At 49.2% G+C, this 27792-nt stretch overlaps 3 protein-coding genes across 7 annotated transcripts; 2 read left to right on the forward strand and 1 right to left on the reverse strand.

Annotated features, from left to right (window-relative positions):
• LOC128770366 (transcriptional repressor CTCF-like) lies at positions 1-8994 on the forward strand. 2 transcript variants are annotated; one of them, XM_053884723.1, is made up of 17 exons: positions 1-151; positions 2001-2136; positions 2205-2323; positions 2405-2500; positions 2575-2754; positions 2872-3084; positions 3177-3339; positions 3403-3573; positions 3642-3775; positions 3843-3963; positions 4089-4238; positions 4318-4478; positions 5389-5571; positions 5641-5773; positions 5858-6133; positions 6204-8631; positions 8860-8993. In XM_053884723.1, the coding sequence occupies exons 2-16, from the start codon at positions 2013-2015 to the stop codon at positions 6413-6415; spliced, it is 2436 nt and encodes an 811-aa protein (XP_053740698.1). In that variant the 5' UTR covers positions 1-151; positions 2001-2012; the 3' UTR covers positions 6416-8631; positions 8860-8993. The 2 variants fall into 2 exon arrangements, with proteins under 2 accessions (XP_053740698.1, XP_053740699.1); XM_053884724.1 differs by lacking the exon at positions 1-151 and adding an exon at positions 244-1227 and having other exon boundaries at positions 8860-8994.
• On the forward strand, positions 8662-20520 carry LOC128770365 (capping protein, Arp2/3 and myosin-I linker protein 2-like). 3 transcript variants are annotated; one of them, XM_053884721.1, is made up of 11 exons: positions 8662-9310; positions 13877-13980; positions 15752-16565; positions 16887-16988; positions 17141-17177; positions 17835-17894; positions 18076-18296; positions 18357-18462; positions 18524-18613; positions 18709-18822; positions 18897-20520. In XM_053884721.1, exons 1-11 carry the CDS (start codon positions 8681-8683, stop codon positions 19190-19192), a joined length of 2574 nt encoding a protein of 857 aa, XP_053740696.1. In that variant the 5' UTR covers positions 8662-8680; the 3' UTR covers positions 19193-20520. The 3 variants fall into 3 exon arrangements, with proteins under 3 accessions (XP_053740696.1, XP_053740695.1, XP_053740697.1); XM_053884720.1 differs by having other exon boundaries at positions 8665-9310; positions 16884-16988; XM_053884722.1 differs by having other exon boundaries at positions 9277-9310; positions 16195-16565; positions 16884-16988.
• On the reverse strand, positions 20283-27792 carry ric8a (RIC8 guanine nucleotide exchange factor A). 2 transcript variants are annotated; one of them, XM_053884726.1, is made up of 15 exons: positions 27634-27792; positions 26226-26270; positions 26132-26149; positions 24501-24687; positions 24269-24387; positions 24124-24204; positions 22910-23009; positions 22678-22844; positions 22522-22616; positions 22309-22459; positions 22144-22239; positions 21939-22083; positions 21135-21279; positions 20774-20893; positions 20283-20643 (listed from the first exon to the last, which is right to left on the reverse strand). In XM_053884726.1, the coding sequence occupies exons 1-15, from the start codon at positions 27715-27717 to the stop codon at positions 20517-20519; spliced, it is 1680 nt and encodes a 559-aa protein (XP_053740701.1). In that variant the 5' UTR covers positions 27718-27792; the 3' UTR covers positions 20283-20516. The 2 variants fall into 2 exon arrangements, with proteins under 2 accessions (XP_053740701.1, XP_053740700.1); XM_053884725.1 differs by having other exon boundaries at positions 22144-22459.

Consider the following 27792-nt stretch of genomic DNA (forward strand, 5'->3'; position numbering starts at 1 on the left):
TGCCATTTTGTGGCAGAGCTACTCAGTTAATGCGGGAGAGGATTTAAACAAACTGCGAAGAAGCCACCTTCTCTCGCCACATTACTAACTTTGTAGACCGGACTCTGCGCTGTCTGTCAAGTTAAACGGGACGAGAAACGCATCGGCGCAGGTAAAGTGTCACTACTTTTCGTCTGAGGGGGAGTTTGCAGGATCTTTAATCGGCCTCTAGGTGTCACGATGGGGCTCTGGGTGCTCGCTCGGAGAGTGTTTGTCTCCCTCTATCGTTGTCACAAAACCCCTCAAAATCGGCTTAAATACAGCAAGTTGGAGAGTATTAAACTGAAGCCCGACTTCCAAACGCACCCGCCTTGATGGGTTGCGTACATATATGCATGAGACATTATGAGAGTTTAGGCCGAGGCGTCCATCTTCCCTCGTCTTTGTTTCCGTCTTTAGAGCTGAAAGTGGCGGTTTAACTTCCACTGCTGCTAACACCTTAGCCCGCTGTCATCGCCCCGGACTAGCCCGGCCTTCAGTCAGCGATTTGTGGGCTTCGAAATCTACTGTCATAATCACGATATATGACGACATCTGCATCTGTCTAGCTGCGCACTTTACTGGAAACACGGCGCGTGTTATATGTAAAATAATGAGGTTAGCAGCGAGTTAGCGCAGGCCCGCCCGTGTTGTCTACATCAATATTTCACATAATTAGAAATATTACACTTGATGTCCGGTTATATTTAAAAGCGCAATGGCACGATCGGTTGCGTGAATGTCGTTTACACCAAATCAATTGGGATATTTAGGCTGTCAGTTAGCCTAGCCCCAAAATGCTAACGCGGAACCGGAGTGGACAAGGATGACGAGGCATTGCTGCTAAGTGATCGGGAGCAACCGTCGACGCTCTGGAGCTCAGAGCGAGCCGGACTGCTACTGCTGTCTTCCCGAGACTTTCCGTAGCCCCAGCGCCGAGCATTGCCTCCTCCACGGCGACCGATCGACTCTTGTTCGAAGCCCAGCTAAATCGCTAAGACGCTTGTTGGACTGTGGCAAAGAGCTCCCTCTACGATGATGCCAGGAGAGGTACAAAAACACCAGCACGGCGATGCTACTGAGGCTGGACCTCGGTCTCTCAGCGGGGAGCCTTGTGTCAGTCAGTCAGTCAAAGCCTACAGAGGCTGAAGCCCCCAAATTGGTGGCATCATAAGCGCCCACTGACAGGACACTGGCTCCTAAAAAAAGGTAAAAGTTTATCCATCTCAAGTTGACCAAACACCAGTCTATGGAACCAAATGGATCTTCTTTACTGTGTTCCACAAATGCAAATTAAACGTTGTTTTTGCATTTTTTTTTATAACAACTTCTCACCACCTTGTGAATTTATTGTTTACAAGAATTATTATCATTGAATAGGACATCTGAATAGCTATGGTAGAAATGAATTTAGATCAAATAGATGCTCTAGTGATCTCACAGGGAGAAGTTTGCAGTTAATTTGCTTGGCTTGAATGTGATTGATGAGCAAGAAGAGAGAGCTCCCTCATCATTGTAAAACATTTGAGATGACAAAGTTTTATAAGTCATAACAATTCAGGTTATTTCTTTATTGTTAACTTAGTTGAATGTGCAGCTATTAAGAAATAAGATAGAAAAATACAAATGAAATGTGCAACAGCAGCAGATGAGGTTGTTCACTTTGCAGGGCTTCTTGAGATTAGGTTGGATAATTTATTCGTCCCACGTTGGGAGACGTCAACCCTCTACCATTCAGAGTCAAAGTAGATAACTATTAGAGTGTTCACATTCATCCATTTTTGAGGTTTTCCAGGTGGCTGTGGGGAAAACCAGAGGTGCACCAAAATGCAGACATGAAACTCTCGCAGATTCTTTTCGGTCATGTGCTGCATGACATTGATGTGTGAAAGTTTGAGAGCTGATTGTTGTGTTAAGGGATCTTGAGAAAGAAGGAAACCAGAATGAAATCTAAAGATGCTCATGTCATTGTTCTGCTTCAGCTCCTGCCCAACATGGACCAAGGGCCCGTGGAGGGTGTTGGGATGGTGGAGGTTCCAGCCAAAGACTTTCAGGATCCCATCGTGGCAGATCTCCTCCAGCAAGCTGCTGAGGCTGGGGGTGTGGTGGAGAGACGAGGTACGTCTCGATTTGCATTCTTTAGCGCAGACTTTGGTGCATGTTTGAGTCATGACTATGTTCGGCAGGTAATGGAGAAGGGATGGTGACAGGCAACCAGGGTCAGCAGCAGCTGATGGGAGGGTCTGGAGTTGAAATGATGGTGATGGACTCGCTGGACCCGGCTCTCCTTCAGATGAAGACTGAGGTTTGATTTCTCATGTGTGATGATCGGCCTGGAGGTGGACGTCAGAGTGCCTCCAATACTCAATCATCAAATGTTCTCCAGGTGATGGGGGCTGCTGTTAGTGGGTCCGGGTCTGTGAGCGCGGCCCACCAAGCCACAGTAACCACAGTGGACCAGACACAGATTATTACACTGCAGGTCAGTGACGGGTTGATCGGATTACTGCGCCCGTCCGAGCTGTGCTTGCTGATGGCCCACGCTGTGGTGTGCAGGTGGTGAACATGGAAGAGCAGGCGGCACTTGGTCTGGGAGAGCTGCAGCTGGTCCAGGTGCCTGTTTCAGCCGGCGCCGTGCAGGCCCTCCAGCAGGGCAGCTATGCCAACACCACTGCGATCACTAAAGACGGAGACCCCGTCATCTGCCACACTCTCCCGCTGCCAGAAGGCTTTCAGGTTCGTGGTGATGCTTTCTCGTTGTTGATCTAAACAATGTCAATGTATGAAAGCTGTTCTCAACAGGGATGATATTACATGACGATTGTCGTATAAAAGTTTGATTCTGATGTGCAGGTGGTTAAAGTGGGTGCCAACGGAGAGGTGGAAACTGTGGAGGGCGAGGGCCCACCTGAGGAAGAGGAGGACGAGGAGGATGAAGACGTCGAGGTGGGGAACCAGATTCTGGATGAGGAGGAGGAAGAACCCATGCCACCACCTGCAGATCGAACATGGTCGAAAGATCCTGACTACCAGCCGCCTATTGGAGTTGTGAAGAAAGCTAAGAAGGTGGGACAACATGAGTTGGATTCCACTGTCATGAACCTGAAGACCTGGATATTATTGTAAATCTCTTGTCCTGAAAACGTGTTGTCCTGCAGGGCAAGAAGAGTCGCTTGCGTTACGGCGACGGAGACAAGGACATGGATGTCAGCGTGTACGACTTCGAGGAGGAGCAGCAGGAAGGGCTGCTCTCCGAGGTCAACGCAGAGAAGGTTGTGGGCAACATGAAGCCGCCGAAGCCGACCAAGATCAAGAAGAAAGGTGAGCGCGAAAGTGACGCGGCGATGCTCGTGCTCCAACCCTGACTGAGTGTCTGTGTGTCAGGTGTGAAAAAAACCTTCCAGTGCGAGCTGTGCAGCTACACATGTCCCCGCCGCTCCAACCTGGACCGACACATGAAGAGCCACACAGACGAGAGGCCTCACAAATGCCATCTGTGTGGACGAGCCTTCCGAACAGTCACCTTGTTGAGGAACCACCTCAACACTCACACCGGTACGTGACCGTCCTGCACTCTGATCATTGCTCTTCACACACTGATGTCCTTCTCTGTCGCCGTGCAGGGACTCGGCCTCACAAGTGCACTGACTGTGACATGGCTTTTGTGACGAGCGGCGAGCTGGTCCGCCACCGACGCTACAAACACACTCATGAAAAACCCTTCAAGTGCTCCATGTGCGACTACGCCAGTGTGGAGGTGAGGCGGATGCTTGGCTGCCACGTGCTCATCTGACCCTGCTCATTCTCTCCTCACCGTCTCCCAGGTGAGCAAGCTAAAGCGCCACATCCGCTCTCACACCGGTGAGCGTCCCTTCCAGTGCAGCCTGTGCAGTTACGCCAGCAGAGACACCTACAAGCTGAAGAGGCACATGAGGACACACTCAGGTGAAGACGCCTCATATGGTCTTCTTCAACTCTCCCTTGGTCTTGATCAGAGCCATATGGATTTGAAGGTGTTTGGGTGGAAGAACTTCACTGGCGCTTCATGGCCATTGTGTTGGTTTCTTCAGGAGAGAAGCCGTACGAGTGCTACATCTGTCACGCCCGCTTCACCCAGAGTGGAACCATGAAAATGCACATTCTCCAGAAACACACTGAGAACGTGGCCAAATTCCACTGTCCCCACTGCGACACGGTGATTGCCCGCAAGAGTGACCTGGGTACGCTCGTGAGCCGCGGTCTGACCCGGTACGTTGTGTCGGCTGCCATTAAACTCTCACCCTCCTCTGGCCTGTGCAGGTGTCCATCTCCGTAAGCAGCATTCATTCATCGAGACGGGGAAGAAGTGTCGTTACTGCGATGCCGTCTTCCACGAGCGCTACGCGCTCATCCAGCACCAGAAGTCTCACAAGAACGAGAAGCGCTTCAAGTGCGACATGTGCGACTATTGCTGCCGTCAGGTAGGATGCCACTCCGGTCAGCCTGTGATAGCGGTATAGATTCGATGCAGTTTCCTTTATGTCCAGCAGATGGCAGCATATCGGCTTGCCTTCCTGCGGTTGCTGAAGTTATCTGTGTCCTCTGTTGACAAACACATATATATATATATATATATATATATATATATATATATATATATATATATATATATATATATATATATATCTTCATATCTTTTTTTATTGAAATTTACCAGTTTGACAAAGTGCTGTCATGATGGGACAATTTTAGATAACCAAGAGCTGTGGTCCACATCAGTAACTTGTACAGTGTACAGGTGTTTGAAAGAGAAACAAAAACAAAAAATGAAATACAACAACCTCAAACATACAAAAAAACATTCATTGCCACTTAAGTAAGTGCCGTTTACACACACAGATAGTCAGCCCTTGTAAATAGTCTGGTGGTAACAAAGTTTTTGGAGAGTTAAAACGCCACTGTTTGGGACTTTGCGCTATGTCAGAGAGAGACATTTTCATAAGGATGGGTGCATGGTCAGAAATAACTGTACTATCGTAGTGACAAGAATGCACTAAAGGGAGAAGTTGGTTATCAATTAAAAAATATTAAATTCTCGAGTCTGTGTGGTGAACATGTGAGAAGGAGAAGGTGAGAAGTGAAAAGGAATATTCAGTCACCAAGATGTAAAGGGGGCCACACATCACAAATGCCGTAGTCTGATAGAAAAGCTTGGATAAAACAAGCTGATTTGTTTCATGTGGCAGTGTCGGTTAATCGTAAGTCCGACAAACATTTTTTTCTTAAAATCAGAAAAAATATGATTCAATATTTTTGGTTATCATTTAAGTTTTAAAAAACTCTTCTATATATTTGGCTCTGAGTTGTTTTTGTGGGTGTGTGTCCCCTCAGGAGCGGCACATGGTCATGCACCGCAGAACCCACACCGGGGAGAAGCCTTTCGCCTGCAGCCAGTGTGAGAAGACCTTCAGACAGAAGCAGCTTCTGGACATGCATTTCAAGCGCTATCACGACCCCAACTTTGTTCCCACCGCCTTCGTCTGTCCCAAGTGCAGCAAGACCTTCACCCGGAGAGTAAGTCCCGCCTGCTGCCGACGCAGGGTTCCGCCACAGCCGGGTGACTGACGGGCTCTGTTTGTGCAGAACACCATGCTGCGTCACTGTGAGAACTGCTCCGGTGAAGTGGAAGAATCGGAGAAGAGAAGTCCGCCGGCGAAGAAGGGCAAGAGAGGCAGGAAGAGGAAGATGAAGAGCAGAAGATATGATGATGACAGCGGTCAGTGTCCCACCTCACGGTGTGTGCAACCAGCCCTGCTGTGATTCTGTCGTGACACGGTGGTGGGTTAATTGTGTTTTGCAGATGATGACAATGCTGAACATGATGAGGATGAGGAGGAAGAAGAAGAAGAAGACTATGAGGAGGAGGACGAAGAGATGGAGCGAGGGGATGAGTTGCTCCTCAATGAAGAGGAGGAACTCCACAACATGGAGCTGGACCAGGCGCCGGCAACTGTTCCACTCCCAGCTCCAGAAGAGCCACCCATCAAACGGAAACGGGGGCGACCTCCCAAGAATCCTCCCAAGTCTCCTGCTCCTGTGAAGTCTGTGGCAGAGGCGGACAAGATGGTCGACGCTGGTGAGCGCCGCGGCCCTCTCCAACAAGTCTGGTCCGAGGTCTGGGCTGATTCTCCGCCCTTGTTTTGTAGACACCATCATCCAGGTGGAGGTCCAGGGACCGGAGGAGGAGGAGGAGGAGGGGAAGAGTGAGGATGGCTCGGCAGTTACACACCTGGAGACGGGACTGGACAGGGCGGGGCCTGAGACTGTCGGCTTGGCTGTGAACGAGGAAGCTGCAGCTGCAGCTGCTGCCAACGGAGACCTGACTCCCGAAATGATCCTCAGCATGATGGACCGGTAAAGATGGAGCTGGAGAACACATGTGCCCGGACTCCACAAATTCCGCCCTCCCCTTCCCCACATCGCTCACCTGTTTGTGCTTTTGATTTAGCTCCCAGTCTGGAGAAACCCAGTGACCCGTCTCCGACTTGGAGCGCGTCCAAGTTTGCCACGACATTTCGAACCAGCCGAATGTCTCAAGTTATTCCATGCGATGCTGCAACTCTTCAGGGTTCATTCATGTTCTGCCACCACGTTTGTTTCAATCGTGTCACTCATCTTCATTTGCAGATCGTCATCCTGTATATAAACGGCTCTCAACATTTTAATCAAGTAGTGTGGGCCGTCGCCGGGACAGGTCCACGTGTGTCACTCCTCCTCCTGAGAGTGTCAGAGTAAATCCGCTGGCTGTCCTCAACGCACGGCTCGCAGTGTTGTTCCCTCGAGGAGCGGCATCAGGTTTCTCACCTGCGTGTACATAACCCTCTCTCCACGGCCACCGAGCTGCTCCCGCCTGACTGAGCTGATACCTTCCTGCCAGTGTTTTAAGACTGACAATAATGTCTCCACTTCACTTTTGCTCCTTGCTGTCAACATTCCGAAGGTCCACTTCCACTCTCCACCTCCTCTCCCACCCACATTTAATCCGTTTGCATGTAAATATACATTTTAGCCTCGAGTCCTGTTGGATGGTAGTTTCACCTGTTCTCCACTTTTCCTCTGGTTTGTTTTCTACATCAAAGCATTTCAACATTTTTTTTTTAATTTGTTCTTCTCCAGACAAACTGGGATTCAGACGCAGGTTGTTTGAGCTTCTAAGTGTAAAGTCGTCACGGCTCGTTCAGAGGCGCCTCCACATCTGAAAATTGTACTTAAAAAAAAAAAAAAAAAAGCATGAATAGTTTTTGACGTGTGAATAATTTTTCTGATTCTACATGCTCTATTTTTCTATCAATAAGATCGTCAGCGGCCCCGACTGGAAGAGTTCAAAACTGTCATGTGACGTGCTTAAGTCCCACAAATATAAAACCCCCAGAGGCCACAAAATATCTTTGTGCCAAGAAGTTGAATGTTCGGTAGCTGCATGGTGGGCGTTAGCATCATCCGTTTGTGTTCTCTCAAAGGCAAATACTTTTTTATGACACACAAAGAGAAGCTCTTGTTATAAACAAATCACTGTACAGCTGATGACAAATAAACTTCTGATAGGCCCATGAGTGCTGAGAGTGTCTCTCTAACACTGTGGAAGGAGGAGAAAACATTAGCCCGAAATGGATGGACCCTGACAACAAAACATCCTTGAGTTGCTTCAAGAATTATGGACCATGAGGAAATTCCAGGGTTTAATGATTCTGAAATGGCTTCATTTTCCAACTACATCAACGATGTACTAAGAATTATTCTCCTGTTGTTGGTGTATCACAATAAATTTGAAACAAATACTAAATAGTATACACGATAAAATAGTTTAGAAAATACTGTTATACGTCCCTTATTTTGAAAAAGTAATCCGTACACTCTTCTGGCTCGAGGCTTTTATTTTGAAAGGTACAACCGGCGTTTACTCCTTTTAATTAATCAGGTAAACGTTGCCTCATGTCATTTTTTAATAGTATCGTGTTGGAGTTTATGTATGATCATTTGTTGTGGCTCGGTTGAGGTGTAAAGGTATTGAGAACGTATGAAAATACCAACGCTACGCTGTGTGCACCTGCTAGTTAGCTAACTGCCAAAAAACGTGCGGTGTCATTCTTCTGAAGTTTCTATTTAATTGGGCCCAATATTCGACTTCAGCTTCACAGCTTTCATCTGCAGTCACTAAACGGTGTAAAAAATCGTGTTCATTTTCATGCAAAACGCCGTAATGCAAGTGTAAAATTCCATTTTCCGCGGTTCATGAAACAACTCGCGGAGCGTCGTCATCGAGGCGCATGTGGTACGTTGTTTTGTTCTTTTAAATAGTGTGTTGAATAGTGTGAGTGAGGTTTTCATGATCAATTTCGAGGTATTATGACGAATGAATGAATCAAAGTATGAGATGAACATGTGAATAATAGCTATTTACACGAGTGTTAGTGGCTAATTGGAGCATGTTCTGTTTACTTTCACATCAATGACTTTCACCAGGCCGGTGATGAAGATGCCTCCTCCTCCTCCTCCTCCTCAGCCTGCTGTTTGGATCATATTATCTGATGACTGAGTTCTGGAGTGTGTTGTGAGTCAACCTTGGTGATTTGTGTGCGTACGGTTTTATTACTGAAGCTACGTTCCTTCATTTGCATTTTAAATGACTCTGTGTGTGTGTGTCGAGGGGGGGGGGTCTCTACTTCCTGTGTGTTTGAGCCGCTCATGTCGCCCCCCCACCCCTGCTCTCTTGAGCAGCCTCTTCTCTCCGCTATGTGCTTCCATCCCAGCAGCTGAATTTGGCCCACATATATGTCTCCACTCTGCCTCTCTCTCCTCCAGTCACATCACACCCAGTCATCGGAGCAGGAATAGGAGGAGGAAGAACTGGCCACCCCCAGTAACCAACTGCAACCCCCTTTTCTTTCTGCTTTGGCCTCAAACCCATCCCCTTCCCCCACCCCCACCCCCCGGGACAGAGGAGGCGGAGGGAGGGAGGGGGGGAGGTGGCTGCAGTGGTGGATGCTGCAGCGGCAAGATCGGGAGCGAGAGAAGCATCGTATTCATCCCGGTCTCCCCCTCTTCTCTCGGCTCCGACACCGGAGGAGGTTTGGCCCAGACGCGAGGCGCCTTTTCCGGCTGTGGCCGCAGCCCAGGCTCCCTCCCCGGCTCTGGAGACCCCGCTGTTCTCATGGAGCCTCTACCCTCCCAGGGACAGACGCTCAGGCACTTCACTGCCTCACGACCACGGCCGCGGCGCACACACACACAGCCTCCCTCCTCCAGAACCCAGGTAACAACACACACACACGCACGGGCACACACAGCTTCCCTGCTCCAGGACACTGCTAGCGACACACACACTCAGCGATGTGTTTTTTGTGTGTGTAGCAGCTGATGCTGCAACCATTTTAGTAGCCAGCATAAGCTCAAGATATCTATCTGTCTATCTATCTATCCATCTATCCATCTATCTATCTATCTATCTATCTGTCTATCTATCTATCTATCCATCTATCCATCTATCTATCTATCTATCTATCTGTCTATCTATCTATCTGTCTATCTATCTATCTATCTATCTATCTATCTATCTATCTACATCAAGGCTGTAGTGTGTGTGTAAGAATATGTGCATAAATTTTGGGAGTGGTGTTTGTTAGGTTGTTCCATCTCCTGTGGCCCCCAGGGGAAGCTGACTCAATTATTTATGCTTTCACATTAATGGGGGTCTCTTCTTCTTCTGCTTCTTCTTCATCTTCATCCTCATCCCTCCATTGAGGAATCGTCTCAGCACCTGTCAACACACACAGGCGTCATTCTGTTGTGGGCCTGACAGCTTCTGTGCTCAGGCACGATGAATCGCATCTCCAAATCGGAGGCCATGGTTCCTATGTCAATAATTCCTCCTCTAAAGTGGAGACCCCCTGACTGATCGGAGGGACATGACAGGAAATGTGCCCAGAGAGAAGAGCCCGGAATGAAACCACTATTCCACATTAAGGGTTGAGTTTCCTGTTGTCAGTGTCGTCATGAGGCGAAGCACGAGTCATGTCTGACTAAGAGAAAGACACAGACCGTCCTCTGATACTTCATGACGCTTGACGACTTGTTTATCAATTTGAGCACCTCTTATGTTGCTTCTCCTGACGACTGCTGTTGCTGTGTTCTGATGTGGCGCCATGACAGCTGACCTTTCCAGCTCTGTGTACACTGTAGTCCAATATATCTTGCTCAGTAACTTATCGTCTCTCTTAGTTCATTGGATATTATTGGTCCACAATAATGCCACTTTTCTGGCTCCCATCTTCCAGGTTTTATTCTTCCACTCAAAAGTAGAGGTGCAGCCATCTTTTATTCCACTGTTTACCTTCTGTCATGACTTACTCAAGTCTTTTTTTCTTCTTCGTTTTCATGCGGCTTCTCCGTTCAGGGGTGGCCACGGCGGATCATCCTCCTCCATCTCCCCCTGTCCTCTGCTTCCTCTTCTCTCAAACCTACAAACCTCATGTCCTCCTTCACCACCTCCATAAATCTTCTTACTAAAGTGGTGCACTGAAATTGTGTTCCGTCCAAAGCCCCACCTGAGAATTGTGGCCTTGCCACTGTAAAGACGTGCAGTATGACTAAAGTTCAGTTCTAATCACAGCTTCTCACTGGAGCTTGATCACAGCAGGGAGAACGGTGTTGCTTGGAAATTAAATTAACGACATACAAAGATGTTTTCAAGAAGAGACATGTTTTTAAAATGGAAAGGAACTGGTTCCAGCTGGTCCCTGCTTCAGGGATCCGAGCCCAAATGTGAACTGTTTTTCAGCCTATTGATTTCATTTCAGTGTGAAACAGACATAGGTGTGTGTGTGTGTGTGTGTGTGTGTGTGTGTGTGTGTGTGTGTGTGTGTGTGTGTGTGTGTGTGTGTGTGTCCTAATAACAGCCGACCTGGAGACTGAATCCTTCGTCACGATATTAATACTAATTATTATATCAATAACACTGTAGTAACAAGCTAAAACATGATACACACAAATATTCTGGTGACTCAAGTCTGATATTGTACTCACTGTTGGAGAGTCTTTAAACTCCACGTAGTATGTCTGGAAGTGTACTTCACATGAAATGGCTCTTTAGTTTCAGGGTTTCATGACTATTTACCTGCAGATTCTCCCTGAGAGTTATGAATGAACATATGGAGAAAACAAAGTGTGAAATGACTCAAAACATGTTTGATATTTCATATTCTTCAAAACAGCCTTGGCTTGGATGACTGCTCTCCACTCTGGAGATGAGCTTCATGAGGTGGTCACCTGACTCGGTCTCTAACTGGTGACTCCATCCAGAAGCTCATGAAATAGGCAGAGGGCTTGTTGCCTGTCAACAAAGCAACGGTGGCTACTTGGGGTCATCTAAAATAGAAAACATATTTTGAGTTTTTTTTTCTTTGCTTCATAAGTCCATCTATCCTGTTTTTTTTATATATGAGATATTCACTATCTACAGTGTAGAATGAGGTGAAGATCATCTAAAAACACTGAATGAGAAGGTGGGTCCAAACTGGACTTGTAGTCTACAGTAAGTTGATTTATTTGACTTAAAAGAGAGGTTGCTAAAGCTAGTTTTCAAGCTGTGTGTATGTTTCTTTATGGGCAGAAACATAGTTTGTTCTCACTTCTTTAAAGTTGAGCTGCATGTGGATGTAGCAGCTACGCTAGCAAAGCTCGCTTTAGGCTTGTGAGTCTCATCTGTTTGGTTGCTGCTCCTGCAGAAGTCCTGGGTCCTACCGTAATGTCAGTTATATGAGCTCAAAGGCCCTCATCTCTGCCTTCCAGTGGGTCTTGAATTATCATAAATATCATGAACTTCTGAGGAGATGCCATCGATGGCAAATCTTTGGATAGTAACTTGGGTCGTATCTGGTCAGATGAAGGCTACATCTGTATAATTATGACCATTCAGGTTCATTTACAAGCTGTTTTCCGAGTGTCTGTTCCAGGCTGTGTCACTGCAGTCATATTGAAAGCATCCGACACATCTGGGTCGTGAGGTGACTCTCACTGAGTTCTAACACATGTGACCGAGGCACTGCGTTCAGGCCGTCATGCAAAGTGGAGTAGCTGAAGATGTTGTGTAACGTCGTTGTTTTGAGAGCCTAATGTGTTCGCCAGATGGGTTCAGTTGTCTTCATGGAGCTAAAAATAAATCTGTTCGTCACTGTGGCGAGATCTTTTCAGACGCGGTGTGGAAGAGTTTTTCGGTGAACCCTTGCTTTGCTCAAGCATTCCGTGAGTGTACGCTTGTTTTCCTGTGTTGGCAGCCAGTAAACAGACAGGTGGCTACAACAGAGGGGATGCGCTGTGAAAGCTGGATACCCACAAGCCTTCCTCCGCGGCGCCCGCGAGATAGCTACATTATCAAGTGATTCAGAATCAGCTCAGAGGGAGGAGTTGAATTTGATGATGGCTGATTTATCGAGCGCAGAAGTCGTTTTACCGTGAGATCAAGAGGTTCTGTGTCTTGACGCTCGTGTGGTGGAGATGTTTGTAAAATGCGCACCAGTGGCTTTATTTGAAACATCATGTTCTCCAAGAAGCAGTGAACTGTGAGTGGGCGCAGTCGAGGTCATTAACCATGTCATAGTGTGATCGCTGTCGGCACTGAGGCGCATCCATCCTGGGGTGATGAGTCACAGGCCGTCACAGGTCGTTCACGCCGCCGCCAGGGCGTCAATCGCTTCATGTTGGAGGAAGTCAGCTGGTCCTGTTGAAGAAACGCTGTTTGCCCTTTCGTTCTCTGACGCCATATTTAACGTGATTTAAGCTGCAAAAGCACTTGTAATGTCAATGTTGTGGTGCGATTACTACAAGTTTTTTTTTTCCAAGAATTTGGGACGACAGCTTCAGTGCGTTTGGCTCAGGATCTGATGGACCCAGTGACAGCGGTGTTCAAGTCTTTTGTTGCTCTTAATACACTTCCACAGTAGATAAAGGGACAATTCTGCCTCTCTGATCGGCCATGTTCACGTCCCTGTAGATCCACCCCCAAAAGTTGACCTCCTTTTTTAACATGACTTAAGAGGCCAGGGAATCAATCTCAAGGCTAGGAACAAGATGGATGCTACCAGCAGGACATACAGTAGTGTCACCAAGTGTGAGCTGTGAGCAGGTTACAGGACACTAATGCCACCTGCTGTGCCACTGAGGTCATTGCTATCAGCAATATTTGAAATAGCAAAAAGGTATGGAATTATATCTTAAATAAATGCAGAGGAGAAAAATCTGGCAAAGGAATCACAGTGGGTGTATATGAGCTGCTTGGTGGAGGTCTGCGCTCTCTGAGTGCCAGTTCTTTCTTACTTCGCGGCCCCCCTTGGCTTGGGCCGGCCCCGCCGACGGACGTGACTGAGCTCTGTCTATATCAGGCTGCGATTACTCAGCAGAAACGCGGAGAGGGAGCTCGAGTTGCACTTAGATTTGTCCACATCTTTGTGTAGAGACTCGTTCAGTCCACAGCTGCCCATCACGGTGATGGCCCCGGTTTTAAATCTAATAGCTCTGCTGTCCGAGAAAACCTCTGCTAATGGGTCATTAAGAGGATTGTAGATCCCCATGTACTGGTCTGTAACGTCGCTGAGGCCGTTTTTAGAAAGTGCTGATGTGAAAAAGCTCTTTATCCGTCCACTTCCGTCCTCATACCTGAACATAGAAGTACAAACTTCCTTCTCCAGACTGAAGAGCAGGACCTGTGGTGCTCCCTGTGGCAGAGAAGGTTCCATCACAACTGGCTCTGATGGATGCTGAGGAACAGCAGTTCTACTAGATGACCGTGGTGGATCTGTGACTGAAAAATTGTGTTTGTGTTCAGGACCCTGCCTTGAAGAGCGAGGATGAGGCCACAGATGGGATGGGCCGAGTGGACGAAGGAGTAGAAGAGTTTTTCACCAAGAGAATCATCCCAGACTATTCACTGTGAGTCCCCAACACACACTCTGGTGCTGACAGGATACTTGACCTTGAATACCAAATGACTGATGGGCAGCTGCAGCGGTCACCGTGGCAACACAGATCACTGACCCTGATCAGGGCTCTTCTCTATCAACCCGACGACTCGACCTCAACCTGTTGGCAGTTTTGATCGATTCTGTGATTGAAAATCTGTCACGTGTCCTCTCCTTTAGCTTGTTGAAGAAACCACTAAAATAGCATCGGCCAACAGGTTCAATAATAGATGTATAAAAGTGGTGCCACATCAAGTCAAACAGATGCCATTACTGTTGACCTAGTTTTACGCAGCAACTTATTTATTTATTTTTGACTTTATATTCAAATCCTCCATTAGTGTGGCTTAAATTCAGATAGAAGTCAGTGGTTAAAAAGAGAAAGTCTGACCCAACAATCCCTGGTGTTTAATTTCCCGGCCCACTGAGGACGCCTCCTGGGTCTGCACCAGGGCCTCCTCCCAGTTGAGCCCTTGACTGAGTCCAGAAGACGCCCTTACATGAGTCGACAGGCTTCTAATGATGTGGTACTACTCCGAGTCCAGACAGAAAAGTCTTGTTCTTTGGTGGCCACAGGTGAGAGGAGGAACCCGCTGGTCAGTGGATAGCTTTGCCTTCTGGCTCAGCTCTTTCTCCACTCATGACTGAGGACACTGCACTGACCTCACACTCCATCCTTCCCTCATACCTCCTCTGTCAACTAAAGGCTAAAGGCTCCTTGACTGAGCTTTTCACCCCGTCTTTAAGTGAGAGTCCAGTTAACTAATTCCCGTCTTTTGCGCGCTGATCAAAGCAAATGAATTATTTCTAGTGGTTGATACACTTCTTAAAATATGTTTTTAAATTGCAATTTAATTACCGTATTTTCTGGACTATAAGCCGCTCCTTTTTTCTCGCGGTCTGAGCCTGCAGATAATACATGGATTTTTACTCGGGATGCTCCAGTTGATCGGCCACCGATTATGAAAGGCTGACCTCGGCGTGATCGGTGAATGCCGATCACTGCCTGTCATTGCCAATCACAAAATCCGATCACATGGAAAATACGGCATTTTATTCCACAGAATGCCATGTTCGAAATATTCCCATATGAAGTGGTATTTACTGTGATCCCTTGAGCAGGACCTTTGTGATGTGGCCCCTGATCCCGTCACAGAGACTCCCCTCCTCTCATGTCCCAGTAAACACGTGTCCGTGTGTTGTAGTGTCGATGGTGTTTCAACTGCATGATGAGTGTGGAGGTCCACGCCACCACGCTCCTGAGTTGTCCTGATGATAAAATGACAGGATCGGTTCAACAATAATTCACCTCAATGATTTGAAGTGAATGAGCGATTTTGATTCCTTGTTAAATGTAATTAGGACATGGAGGCGATAATAAATCCAAAGTGTGTAGATGAGTTTATTGACGCCGCCGTGGCTGAATTTAAACGAGGATGTCGATGGTCAATTAAAGTTGACGCTTCATTACGTGCTGCTGAAAAATACGGAGCAGAATTTAACTCTACTGTGACACTTTTGTTCTGTGGTGACTACACAGCAGTCCGGACCTCTACAGTCCACCCAGCTCGAGCGGTGGGGGGCGAGGGGAGGGTCCGTCTGTGGGACAACTCTGACTCTGTGTCTGCATGTCCTTTCAAACTGTGACCTGTGCATGTGTGTTGCAGCATGTGTGTAGCAATAGTTGTAGTACTGAGTGTCTCTTCTTGTCTGTTGCTCTTTCTGCTGTCTCTCTGCTGCAGAAAAGGCCAGTGGGAGGAGTCAAACCCTGCCCAAGCCCCTCCCCTAGAGCCCAGCCTTTCCCCCTCAGCCTCAACCCCCGTCTCCCCCTCGTCTGACAGTATCACATCTTCCACCGTCACCCCTCTTGACTCATCACTCACATGTTCCGACGTTCCTCCCCCACCCTCACCCACCTCCCCTCCCACCTCCCCCTCTGTCACATCATCCTCCACCGCTGCACTTCCCTCCAAAAACATCAAGAAAAAGTTTGGGGATTTCTTTGCCTTCAAGCGTCCTCGAACGGGCCGAGCTGCCAAGGCAGAAGGAGGCGAGGCAGGGAAGGTCAAAAGGACCTCGATTGCGGACCTCATCCGTCCCCTCCGCGATGCCAAAGACAGGGACAGAGAGAGGGCGCGAGACAAACACAGAGATGCTAACCTTTCTAATGATGCCGCCGTCACAGAAGGAACCGCTGCCTCCAGCCCACATCTGGACGAAGATGCGAAGGAAGCAGTGGACCCTGACGGCACGTCCGCCCCCGCAGCAGAGACCGCCCCCTCTCGCCCCACTATCGCCACAACCCCCGACCTCACCGACGCCACGCTCTCAGACTTGCAAAAAGACGGCGTGAGCCTACCTCCTTTCTTACCTGAATGTGCTCAGATGCCCAGCGGGGTGGCCCCTGCCTCAGCTGAGCAGCTGAGGACCAAGCTGCCCTCAGTAGAAGGAACCGTGGAGAGGAGAGTGAAGAAGACCTTCAGAGAGGGCAAGAGCCAGAGTCTCATACTGCTGTCCGGACTGGAGCCGGAGGACAAGGACGCCGCGCACAGTAAGGTGAGTGGCGGCACTCAATCTACTGGACTGTTCCTGGACGACAACCTTGTTGTTGTTGACTCTTGAAGCTCACTGAAACACTTCTACAAAACAAATACAGTCAAAGGGCCGTATTTGGCCACGGGCCGCACTTTTCCCAGGTCTCCTATACTTGGTAGTTTAGTCAGTGTGGCCTGAGTCATTCCTAGAGGAAGTTTATCACCCGACACGATGGTAATAGGGTGATGAGGGTGGACACAGAGTGTCATGAAAGACGCCACTCCCTGCCGTCACACTGAGAGCTGCTCTTGTCTGTGAGGCCTCTCCGCTCTCTTCCAGAAGTGCGTGTCAGACGGGACGTCCAGCTTTGAGCACAGGCTGCAGGTGATGCTGCACAGAATGGGCGTCACCAAAACCCCACCTGCAGACTCCAAGCACAACCAGGTGACCCCGACTCTCGCCTCAGAACACAGTAGAGAGAGCGTGCGGTGGTGCGGGAGCGCCTTCATCCTGTCGTGTGGATGACGGGATGATGATGTCAGCTGTTTGTCTCCTGACTTTGACTGTGATCAATAACGTCACGCTGTCTCTCGTAGAATAAAGATGAAGAGCTGAGGAAGGCCAACTCTGAGGGTAACACACACTCCAACTGAGACACACTCACGCTCTCAAACACAGCAAGTACACACCGACACACACACGCCGTCACCTACACCTTCTCATGTGAGCACCAAGGTTATTATAGAAAAACAAAACTAGAATTGTACATTTTTGTTAAATGAAATTAAGACAAAAAAAACGTTTTTCATGAAACCATAACCTACTCAAACTGCATCATCTCATTACAAAACTAATCAAAACAAACCACAATTCTTGTGAAAATGTCCTTCTTTTTCGTGTTTGTTTATTCCATGAAGAAGCGTTTTGAGGTGATTGCAAATCTTTAGATTTTGTCTGGGCTGGTTTCACCACAGTTGTCGGCAGGTGCCACGTGAGGAGTCCGTGCCGTCTCTTGGTTTGACAACGGTGGCGAGTCTTTTGTTGCGTTTTTATTACTATTTTTGTGACCTATTTCAATCTCCAATCTCTACACTGAAACACTACAACTAATAAAAAACTAAAGTGAAAAATCCCAAACTATTATAACCTTGTTTGAGCACAACCCCCTGCTCTAAGACCGTCACGCCCGCTAAACCTTTCCTCACCGAACACACACACTTGACTCACCCTGGATGTGTTGTTGTTTCGTGTGGACACTCCTCAGACTCTGTTGCTGTATCTGTCACCCAGGTGCAATTCTGGAGAAACCTGGTCCCCCGGTGAAGCCCAGAACCATGTCCACCTCAGCAGGTCTGTCCCATGAGCCAGTACACAACCTCTGACTCGGATTCACTCCAGCCTGCAAGGGCAGGTGTTATGTACCGTTGCGGTCCACTAGAGGGCGCCCCGATACTGCGTCATGACCAGTCAAGATATGAAAATCATAATATCCTCCCATCAAAATACTTACACCCCTTCCCCTCTCTTCCAGCTGACCCAAGACATCCTGTCAAAGTTCTGGACCCCATTCGCCCGGAGCCCCACCCTCACCTCAAATCGGTCGATCGCCCTTCCGGTCCTCTTCCTCCCAAACCTGCAGTGGCAGCGAAGCCCCCGCTTCCCCTGCCGACGCCCCCTGCAGGTGACGCAGCGTCTTCCTCCACAGCGCCTCTCAGGGTCCAGCTGAGACCCCACGCTGACCCGCCTGCACAGGTACCAGAACCAAGCTGAGTTTGTGTTGCCAGCAGTCCAACACGCTGCTCGTTCCTCCAGGGCCCCCCCTGCTCCGCCGCCTCCCCCAGGAGAGAGCCCCTCCCCACCAGTCCGTCTCCATGGAGCGCGCAGCAGCGCTCGGAGAAAGCACAATCCGCCACCGCCGGTGAGTCTGCCCACCTCAACATGGCGGCTGGAGCGAGCTGTGCTGAACCTGTCTGTTCCAGAGAACCTACTGAAGCCTCGTGCTCACCTGAAGCCGCTCCCGCAGAGGCGAGCCGTGTCCGTGCACGAGGATGCACTGGCCATGACTCAAGGTGACCCCCGACCCCGGCGCTCCCACTGACTCCCTCGCACCCATGACTCACACGCAACTCTTCCGCTCTGTGTTCACGTCCCACTTGTGTTGCAGAGCTCAAGTCAGTGCTGCAGAGATCTCCGGTCCGTTTCCGGGGCAACAGAGGAGACCTGCCGGCGTTCAAGGAAGACCAGAGCAGCACGGAGGACGTCCCAGTGATTCAGGACGGTGAGTCACGCGCTGAACCAGCTGCCAGGTCCACCTGCTTCCAGTGAAGATTCTGAACCGTCTCTCCTCTGCAGCTCCCTCTACTGGTGCCACAAGAGACGAGCGGCCCACCAGCGACCCATTGTCTCTGAAGAGTCCAGAACAGTCCTCGTGTCATGAAGGACCGGCAGGTTCTGTCCCGGAGCTGCGCTGTAAGGTTGAAGCACCTGCGAGCACAGTTGGACCTGAGGCCCCCAGACACCCGCACGTAGGCCCACTGACCCCGAGGAGTCCAGAGACTGTGGAGGTGGACCTGAGAAGCAGCACACAGCGGACAGTTGATGTCATCTTGACACGGCACAGCGGGGACCAATCAGAACCAAGAACTTAGCGCCCGCTCAGTACCGCACAGACTTGACCCGCTCGGGTGGTTCGCGGCAGGGGAGCCGGACCTGTGCGCTGCATGATTGTTACAGCGGGTCGGACCCCGGAAACCCGCTCCTCGTGTCCCACGACTGCTGCTGCGACTCTGAAGTCATGTCCCGGTTCACCGGGGTCACGACCTCTTTCTGTTAATAAACGACTTCACGACCCGGATCCTCGGTTCTGTTGACTGCTGTTATCTACAATGGTACACGCTCCCATTCATCCGGACACACACCCGTGCATGAAAACCTCGCTTGAAAACACACACAAACACACTACCTCCAACACACTTGAGTGTTTTCACTTAAGCCTCAGACTCACAACCTCAGTGCTCTGAACACACGACACACACAGACCTTACAGTCCCTCACAGATGCACATCAGCAGACCACAAAACTCTCTCCTGATTGCACACACACACACACACACTCTCTGGACAAGACAGACATAAACACACACCTGTTGCAGGATGGATGAAACAGTGGCCTCAGTTTCAGCAGCCACTAGATGGCACTATTGGTTTAGAAATGATGTGAGGTTTCTTAGTTGTTCAAGCCTCAGTATTTTACAGCAGACAGCGCCATCTGGTGGCATGTGCAAGACAGGACACTGTGTCATGAAGCCTCATGTACCCATCACTCGGACACACAGTCCGAAACTCTTGAACTGATACTTTCTAACAAACACACATGTAAGATTTCACACTCTGCTGAACATAGACACAAACACACACACACACTTTCAGTCCAACACAGAGAAACCAAAACACACACTCATCCTTGCACACAAACCGTAACACAAAGCCACATGAAAACATACAGACAATGACACATGCATTCGCTCAACACAACAACTCTGACTGAGCCACAGCAGAGTTATCTCAACACTAACAAACTGATAAACTCCTCTACACAAACACGTGACACACGTTTACACACCCTTCATGTCCACACACTGCACCACAGAACAGCCCTCCTGGGGGGAGGGCTCTGTCATGTCCCTGAGTCAGAGTGGAGGTGTCGCTGCTGCGTCAACAGAAATGCTTTTCCGCAGCAATCATTTTAAAACCATTTATTTTATTACAAATGTCATCTCAGAGACTTCACATTTCAGACATCTGGGCAATGTACGGGTGATGTTGAACACCACAGAGTTGGAGCTAAACTTTCATTTCCTTGGGCTGACGCTGATCCTGAGCGCAGCAGTGACTGACAGCCGTCATCTCCACACATGTTCCTCCAGACTCCACCGTATCATCCCCGACGCTTCAAGTGGTTTCCTTCCTGCATCTAATCTTCGTTGTCGGAATTCTGCTGCTCGTCCGGCTGGTTGTTGGCGGTTTGTAGGAGCAGGTCCGGGTTGACCTCGCGCATCTCGCCGTCCATGGTCAGCTGCATGGGCTTGATCATGTTGTTCCTGTGAGGAGGCGACAGGGACGCGTGTCCAACTCTGTATCTCTGAACTGATTTCAATTGTGAATTAAAGCCCAACAAACACAGGCTCTTGAGTGAATGTGAGTTTCCAGCTCTGGCCACTTCCCACTCACCTGGACAACTTGTCGAACATGTTGACCAGCTTCATGGCCTCCAACTCCTTCTGCTCCTCCGTCATGCCCTCCATGGGGTTGGGCTGCTCGTCCTCCACCACTCCTGTGATTGGGTTTATTCTGGAGATCCAAAAATATTACAGTGACTCTAATATTCACAACAACTGCTGGGTTAATTTCTTCATTTCCTATTTTATCTTTCACACACAGACAGCTTTATACATACTGTATATATGTAAACAACATATATATATATATATATATATATATATATATATATATATATATATATAGTTCCCGAAACAAGCGCCAGGTTCCAGCCGTGACGTTAATATATACAGTGGCTGTGCTGAGATCTTACTGAGCGCGAGCCTCGCGGTACTCTTCGGTCTCCGAGTCCTCGTCCTCAGAGTAGATCCCCGAGTCGCTGCCTCCTCTCAGGAGTCCTCGCGCAGCCAGCAGCCCCGCAGCGTTCCCGTACCCCGTGTACTTGATAAACCTGGAGACTGAGGCGGGAAACTCTTGTCACTGTGACAGACAGACGAACTGTCTGACTGACGCCAGCTTCCAATTCAAATCTCTTCAGTCTTTAACGTTCACTTGTTTATCTATAATAAATAATCCAATGAACTTATCAGCTCTTTAATATAGTTATTTATTATGTATTTTTCTACTTTTTTCTGCTAGTTACATCAAAATTTTTATTTAAATATTTTTACCGTCATATTTTTTCAACAAAATACAGAATATTTTTCCTGATTCTTTCTGGGTTGCTTTAAATATATGTTTTTTTAATTCATTACCATTATTATTTTTTTCAATTTATACCTTTTTCCACTTGATACTCCTAGTTCAAGAATTGCTGTTAAATTAACTATAATGCATCATTTTCTTCTTATCTTAACTTTTTATCTATTTTAGCTTATTTTATGTCCGATATAATCCAAGTTTCCCAATAAAAAAAAAAATCCTCAATCTCCTTTTAAATCAGTTATTTTCGATTTTTGTGTTTCATCACACTTTCCTTATTTACTTTAATGTATGAAATATATTGACAAATATTAAAATGCAACCAAAACGACTTCAGTTTTTACAGTGTGTTGACTCAACCTGGTTCTTTGGTGTGAACAGCTCCAGCGCCGCAAGTCAAGCGTGTGGTTCTCACCGTTCTCCTTGCAGAGGATGAAGAGGAACTCAGCAGCGCTGGCCTTGACGTCCGTGTCCACGTGGGTCATGAGTCGCACCAGCTTGTTCCTCAGAGCGTCGCCCACCTCCGGCCGGCTCTTTACGTCCCGCAGCGGAGGAAGAACCTGAACGCACCGCGGATCAGTTCAACCCACCTCCTTCTCCATCACTCTTCCCTCACTGACCTTTGACCTGAGGAACTTCCTGGTCTCCCGGTGGATCCGAGCACTCTCAGTCAGCAGGTTCAGAGAAGGGAGGAGGTTCTCCTTCAGCTTCTGACCCTGCGGGACAAACAAGACTCCAGTCACACCCAAACACACCGTTCCGCTCCTCTCCTCTCCTCCTCTCACCCCATCCAGTCGCTTCTCCATGAACTCCAGCAGGATGTTGACGGCGTCCATGTTGACCCCCATGTACTCCACTGAACCCTGGGTGACCTTCGGGGTCAGAAAGACGTCCAGACACGGCAGCGGCAGGTTGCTGAGCAGGTTGACCGTGTGGCTGATAGAGAGAGAGAGAGGGGTCAGAGGTGAGGATGACCTTGAGAGTGGACCTGGTCTCACCCATGAAACTCCTCGGTCCGCTCCTCTCCGTCAGCTCGACTCACCAGGCAGTGCCTCAGCACGGCGCCCAGCCGACGGTACTTCGCTGCGTCCTCCTGCACACACACACTCGTGAGTCAGTCTCCATGATGGAACTAACCTGGCTCTCCCACTGACCTCGTCCACCTTGCGGCGGGTCGTGTCGAACGTGATGTTGAACAGGATCTTGAGGATCTCCATGCCAATCTCTGTCTGTTCCCGGCTCAGAGGCGGCAGGTCCTCAGAGCCGATGCTCTCCAGCGAGTCTGTCCGTCCCACGCACAGCGTGGTGTCCAGCAGCTGACCTGCGGGTCAGAGGGAGGCGCTCTAACAGCAGCTCTGGCCGCTCTCACCGGCCCCTTCTCCTCACCTAACAAGCAGATGCCGTGAAGTTCCTGAGCCAGCTGGGAGCGCACGTCCACCCGCAGGGCCGTCAGCAAGAAGGTGAGACGCAGGTCGAAGAAGATGACCTGGTGGGAGACGAGACAGCTCATCTGAGAGGAGAGGAGAAGAGAAGAGAGGAGAGTGGGGAGAGGAGAGGAGAGGAAGGGAGGGAGAGGAGAGGAGAGGAGAGGGAGACAGGGAGGAGAGGAGAGGAGAGGAGAGGAGAGGGAGACAGGGAGGAGAGGAGAGGAAGGGAGGGAGAGGAGAGGAGAGGAGAGGGAGACAGGGAGGAGAGGAGAGGAGAGGAGAGGAGAGGAGAGGAGAGGAGAGGAGAGGAGAGGGAGACAGGGAGGAGAGGAGAGGAGAGGAGAGGAGACGAGAGCAGAGGAGAGCAGAGGAGAGGAGAGGAGAGGAGAGGAGAGGAGAGGAGAGGAGAGGAGAGGAAGGGAGGGAGAGGAGAGGAGAGGAGAGGGAGACAGGGAGGAGAGGAGAGGAAGGGAGGGAGAGGAGAGGAGAGGAGAGGGAGACAGGGAGGAGAGGAGAGGAGAGGAGAGGAGAGGAGAGGAGAGGAGAGGAGAGGAGAGGAGAGGAGAGGAGAGGAGAGGAGAGGAGAGGGAGACAGGGAGGAGAGGAGAGGAGAGGAGAGGAGAGGAGAGGAAGGGAGGGAGAGGAGAGGAGAGGGGGACAGGGAGGAGAGGAGCGGAGAGGAGAGGAGAGGAGAGGAGAGGAGAGGAGAGGAGAGGAGAGCAGAGGAGAAGAGAGGAGAGGAGAGGAGAGGAGAAGAGAGGAGAGCAGAGGAGAGGAGAGGAGAGGAGAGGAGAGGAGAGGAAGGGAGGGAGAGGAGAGGAGAGGGGGACAGGGAGGAGAGGAGAGGAGAGGAGACGAGAGCAGAGGAGAGGAGAGGAGAGGAGAGGAGAGGAGAGGAGAGGAGAGGAGAGGAGAGGAGAGGAGAGGAAGGGAGGGAGAGGAGAGGAGAGGGGGACAGGGAGGAGAGGAGAGGAGAGGAGACGAGAGCAGAGGAGAGCAGAGGAGAGGAGAGGAGAGGAGAGGGGAGGAGTGGAGAGGAGAGGAGAGGAGAGGAGAGGAGAGGAGAGGAGAGGAGAAGAGAGGAGAGCAGAGGAGAAGAGAGGAGAGGAGAGGAAGACTGAGGGGTCTGCCTCGGGGCCTCCTCCCACAGAAGCCCTGACCCTTGAGCCCCACCTGAGGGCTCCAGTGAGCAGCCGAGCACTTCTTCAGTCGGTTGGTCACTCCGCGGATCAGCTGCAGATCGACAGCCACGACCTGTGAGGTAGAACCAGAGGCATCAGACCAGCTGGACTCAGACGCTGCCGGCAGCTCGCTCCACCTGCGACAGCTCGTTGTGCAGCAGGATGTTGCAGATGCACTTGAGGGCCTCGATGGTCACGTCATCATCAGAAGACGCCTCTTCCTCACGCCGCCCCTCCTCTGCTCCCTCCGTCGACCCTGACACGTGGACAACACTCGTCTTCAGGTCAGAGTCCGACTCTCCCACCCTGGTCACCATGGTAACCGGCTATTTACCCATGAAAACTGCCAGATCGGCTTCAGTGACCCACCTGCGTCCTCGCCTGTGACCACGCTGATGCTGGCGCAGCGAGCCAGAGTGGACATGGAGGCGCAGTTGACAAAGGGCTGCAGGCAGTGCTTGTCCCGGGACAGGATCCGGGCCGTCTCCAGGCAGGCCAGCTGGCAGGGCGGCTGCAGCTCTCGGCTCAGGAAGTCCAGGACCAGCTCCCCCAGACGCTGCAGCGACATCACAAACCGCACCTCTGTCCCTGACCTCCACCATCAGACTTGTGCTTCACTTTCTCGCCGGCCTCACCAGACTCATGTGCAGAATTCAGTCACTGTGTACATGTTTGACTCTCACTTTTGTTCAATCGTAGGTCTGAAATTCAGCTCTCACTTTTGTAGCGTGGACTGATCTGGAGGTCCAGGGTGAACGGTGTGGGACCATCTCAGTCGCGGTGTCGAGGTGTGTGAAGGAGCTAACAGGTCGGCGACCTTGACAAGTTGAGCTACGACAAACCGTGAGAAGATCTCTCATCCATCATGTGCCTGTCTTGGCTCGGTTGGATTAGGAGGACAAGTCAACTCAGATTAACGGCGGCTCGACCTTCACCTGCGGTGCTCGCTCTTCTGCCCACACTCAACGTGACCCTGCAGATCAGTTCCATCAGACTTCAGTCAGAAATCTCTCCAGTCCTGAAATCCTGCTCAAGTCTGGAGTCACTTCTCTACTTTAGTTTCTGCTCATCTGAAGCACAGAAATTCCATCTCAGGCCCTAAATGTTGTTTATTACGTGATGGCTCAAGCAGAAGTGGAGGGGGTGGTGATTATAATGGGTGTTACATTAGAACCGCCTACTATAAAAGCATCTGCGGCACAGGCTTATTACAAATTTGAAGCAAAATATCATATTTTTTCTGTGAAACATTTAGCCTCTCTCAGAACCCCTCTTTAGCGGGACTTTTTGTCCACTGCAGGCCACCGTAGATCAAGCTGCCAGCGCTACCTGCTCGAGCTGATCTGCCTGAATAAAGGAGGAACATGTTTCTTTTACACATGAAGCGCTGATCTATGCGTCTCGGGTGTGCAGTCATGGTGCGTTCATGGGTATCGGAATTTTCTAGACTACTGAAAATAATCGGGGTCACGATTGTTTACAGGATGTGTGTGTGATGGAAATGAGAGGTTTAGTATTTTAGTGTAAATTTGGATTTAAATATTAAGTGAACTAATTCGTGCACGTGTATCTGTTGTACACGATTTCTAACTAAACTATTCTAAGCCTCAGATTACTTTAGTGTCTGACACTATTTATATTCAATACATGTTTTAAACTTGACATTTGGGGACATACAGCAGGCTGCTAAATGTATTTAAAGAAAGACAGAAAATTGCTCTTTTTAATAATCAAATTAGTCTAAAATTTCGTTGAACCTATACTAAAAGGCTCATTGTCCTTGTACATATCCTGATGTCTTTATTCCAGGCATCCACCGATACGTAGGTAAATATTTATTTTGGTGCTACATGTACAGAATAAACGTTTGCATGGAAGCAGTAAAACAATAAAACTAAATTAGGTCACTAATCTGCAAGCATTATTTAGTCCATATTATTTCTTACTTATTGGACGTTTTATAGGTGAATTTTTCCAGATTCTCCAGGTATTTTTCTTACCTTTTGTTGATTCACTTCCTGAAGCATGAGGACAAAAACACAGGGTGCAGGTCAGTGGTGTGTCGGATGTTAAGCTTCATGCTGAGAACTTTACCTCTGTGTCGCACTCCTCCTTCCTGAATGTGAAACACTCGTTCATCTGCAAGGAGGAAACGTTAGGGTCATCTGAGACCAGATTTCAGATTTGATTTGATTCCTTTTATAAAAGAGGCTGTGCTGTCCGGTCGCTGTAACCAGGCCAGACCTAGCCTGGCTCTAAAGTCAACTAAAGATCTGCTCTGGATCCCTGGAGGGTGACTGAGCTCAGTGACCTATATTGAAGCGCAACAGTGTTTGAAGTGTGAAGTATGACATTCCACCCCAAAGGTCAAATAAAACAGGGTCAGTGTGTTCAAGAGGTGCCAAGCTATATGTTGATCCCACTGATCCAGAGGCAGCGAAGCTCCAGTCCATGTGTGTGGGGCAGTTTCGGAGCCAGTCAGAGGCTACAGTGGGATGTTTCATAGACTGTATGATTTTGGCTGCTCCCTGCTTGCATGCCTGGAGTAACACACCTAACAGTGTCAGAAGGGAGGTCTCCTGGAGCTCTAAGCTTCTCAGTGAGCTGGTTAGCAGAATAGGATTGGACCAGACTGCAGGTAGCTCTATTTGTGTTCGGGAGAATCTAATCCTATTGGCTTCCTGATCCATGTCGACACATGTGTCTGGGGCAGACACATGTGGATGGATGGATGTTTTCAGGAAGCTCCAAGCTCGGACTCCACACAGATGCTCCTGCCTCCTTCCCCTCAGTCTGAGGTTCATGATTTGTTGGAGCTGAACCAAGAGTTTGAACACATCAATCGAAGCGCATCTGACGTCTCACTGAGATCCCTGTGGCTCCTTCTGATAACAACATACCTCCAAGCTACCAGTCTCATCCTGATGTGAGTGTGGAGTAAAAGAAATTTCAACTTCCCGTTGACATACCATGATGACCTCTATAAGACCAGACGTGGACTCCACAAGACCAGGAATTCTTGCACTAATTCTTGTATAAACCTTGAAAAATAACTCATTCTAGTCCTCAAAGTAACTCACTTAAAACTTCAGAACTTGCTCAGACTTGTCCTCATTTTGTCCCCTAGATGTCTCAACATCTAGATCTAGCAGAACATCATCTAGCAGAACATCATCCCTGAACAGCTTGGTTCTCTTCTTGCCCTCTCTTTGTCTTGACCTTTAGAATTCCTGGTCACTTCTTGGTCTGGATCCCCAGTGGTCCGTACCTTAGTATCACAAGTGTCCTCCTTATCGCATGGACAAGTCTTGATTCCTAAACTTCTCTGCCCTCAACCTTCGTCTTACACCCTCTGGATGCTGGAGCTGTGGGAACCAGTCCTACGCTGAGTCCACCCGCCCCCCACACCCTTCTGAGGTTCTCTCCAGTACCTTTCAAAGTGGAGTGACTGCACTGTATTAGAGATGCCATGAGGCCAGTAACTAAAGCAATGTTGTCCCACCTTCTCGTTGTAGCGCTGCAGAGCCAGAAGCACACCATCCTGCTCTCCTGTTTCTATCTCTTCTATGATGCTATTTAAATCCATTTTCGTTCAGACGCTGCGGCAGGTTGCTTGACAGTGTTGCTCTCAGACAAAGCGAACGCTCTGCAGATGGCTGCC

Source organism: Synchiropus splendidus, chromosome 14, assembly GCF_027744825.2.
Source record: "Synchiropus splendidus isolate RoL2022-P1 chromosome 14, RoL_Sspl_1.0, whole genome shotgun sequence".
Classification (NCBI taxonomy): Eukaryota; Metazoa; Chordata; class Actinopteri; order Syngnathiformes; family Callionymidae; genus Synchiropus; species Synchiropus splendidus.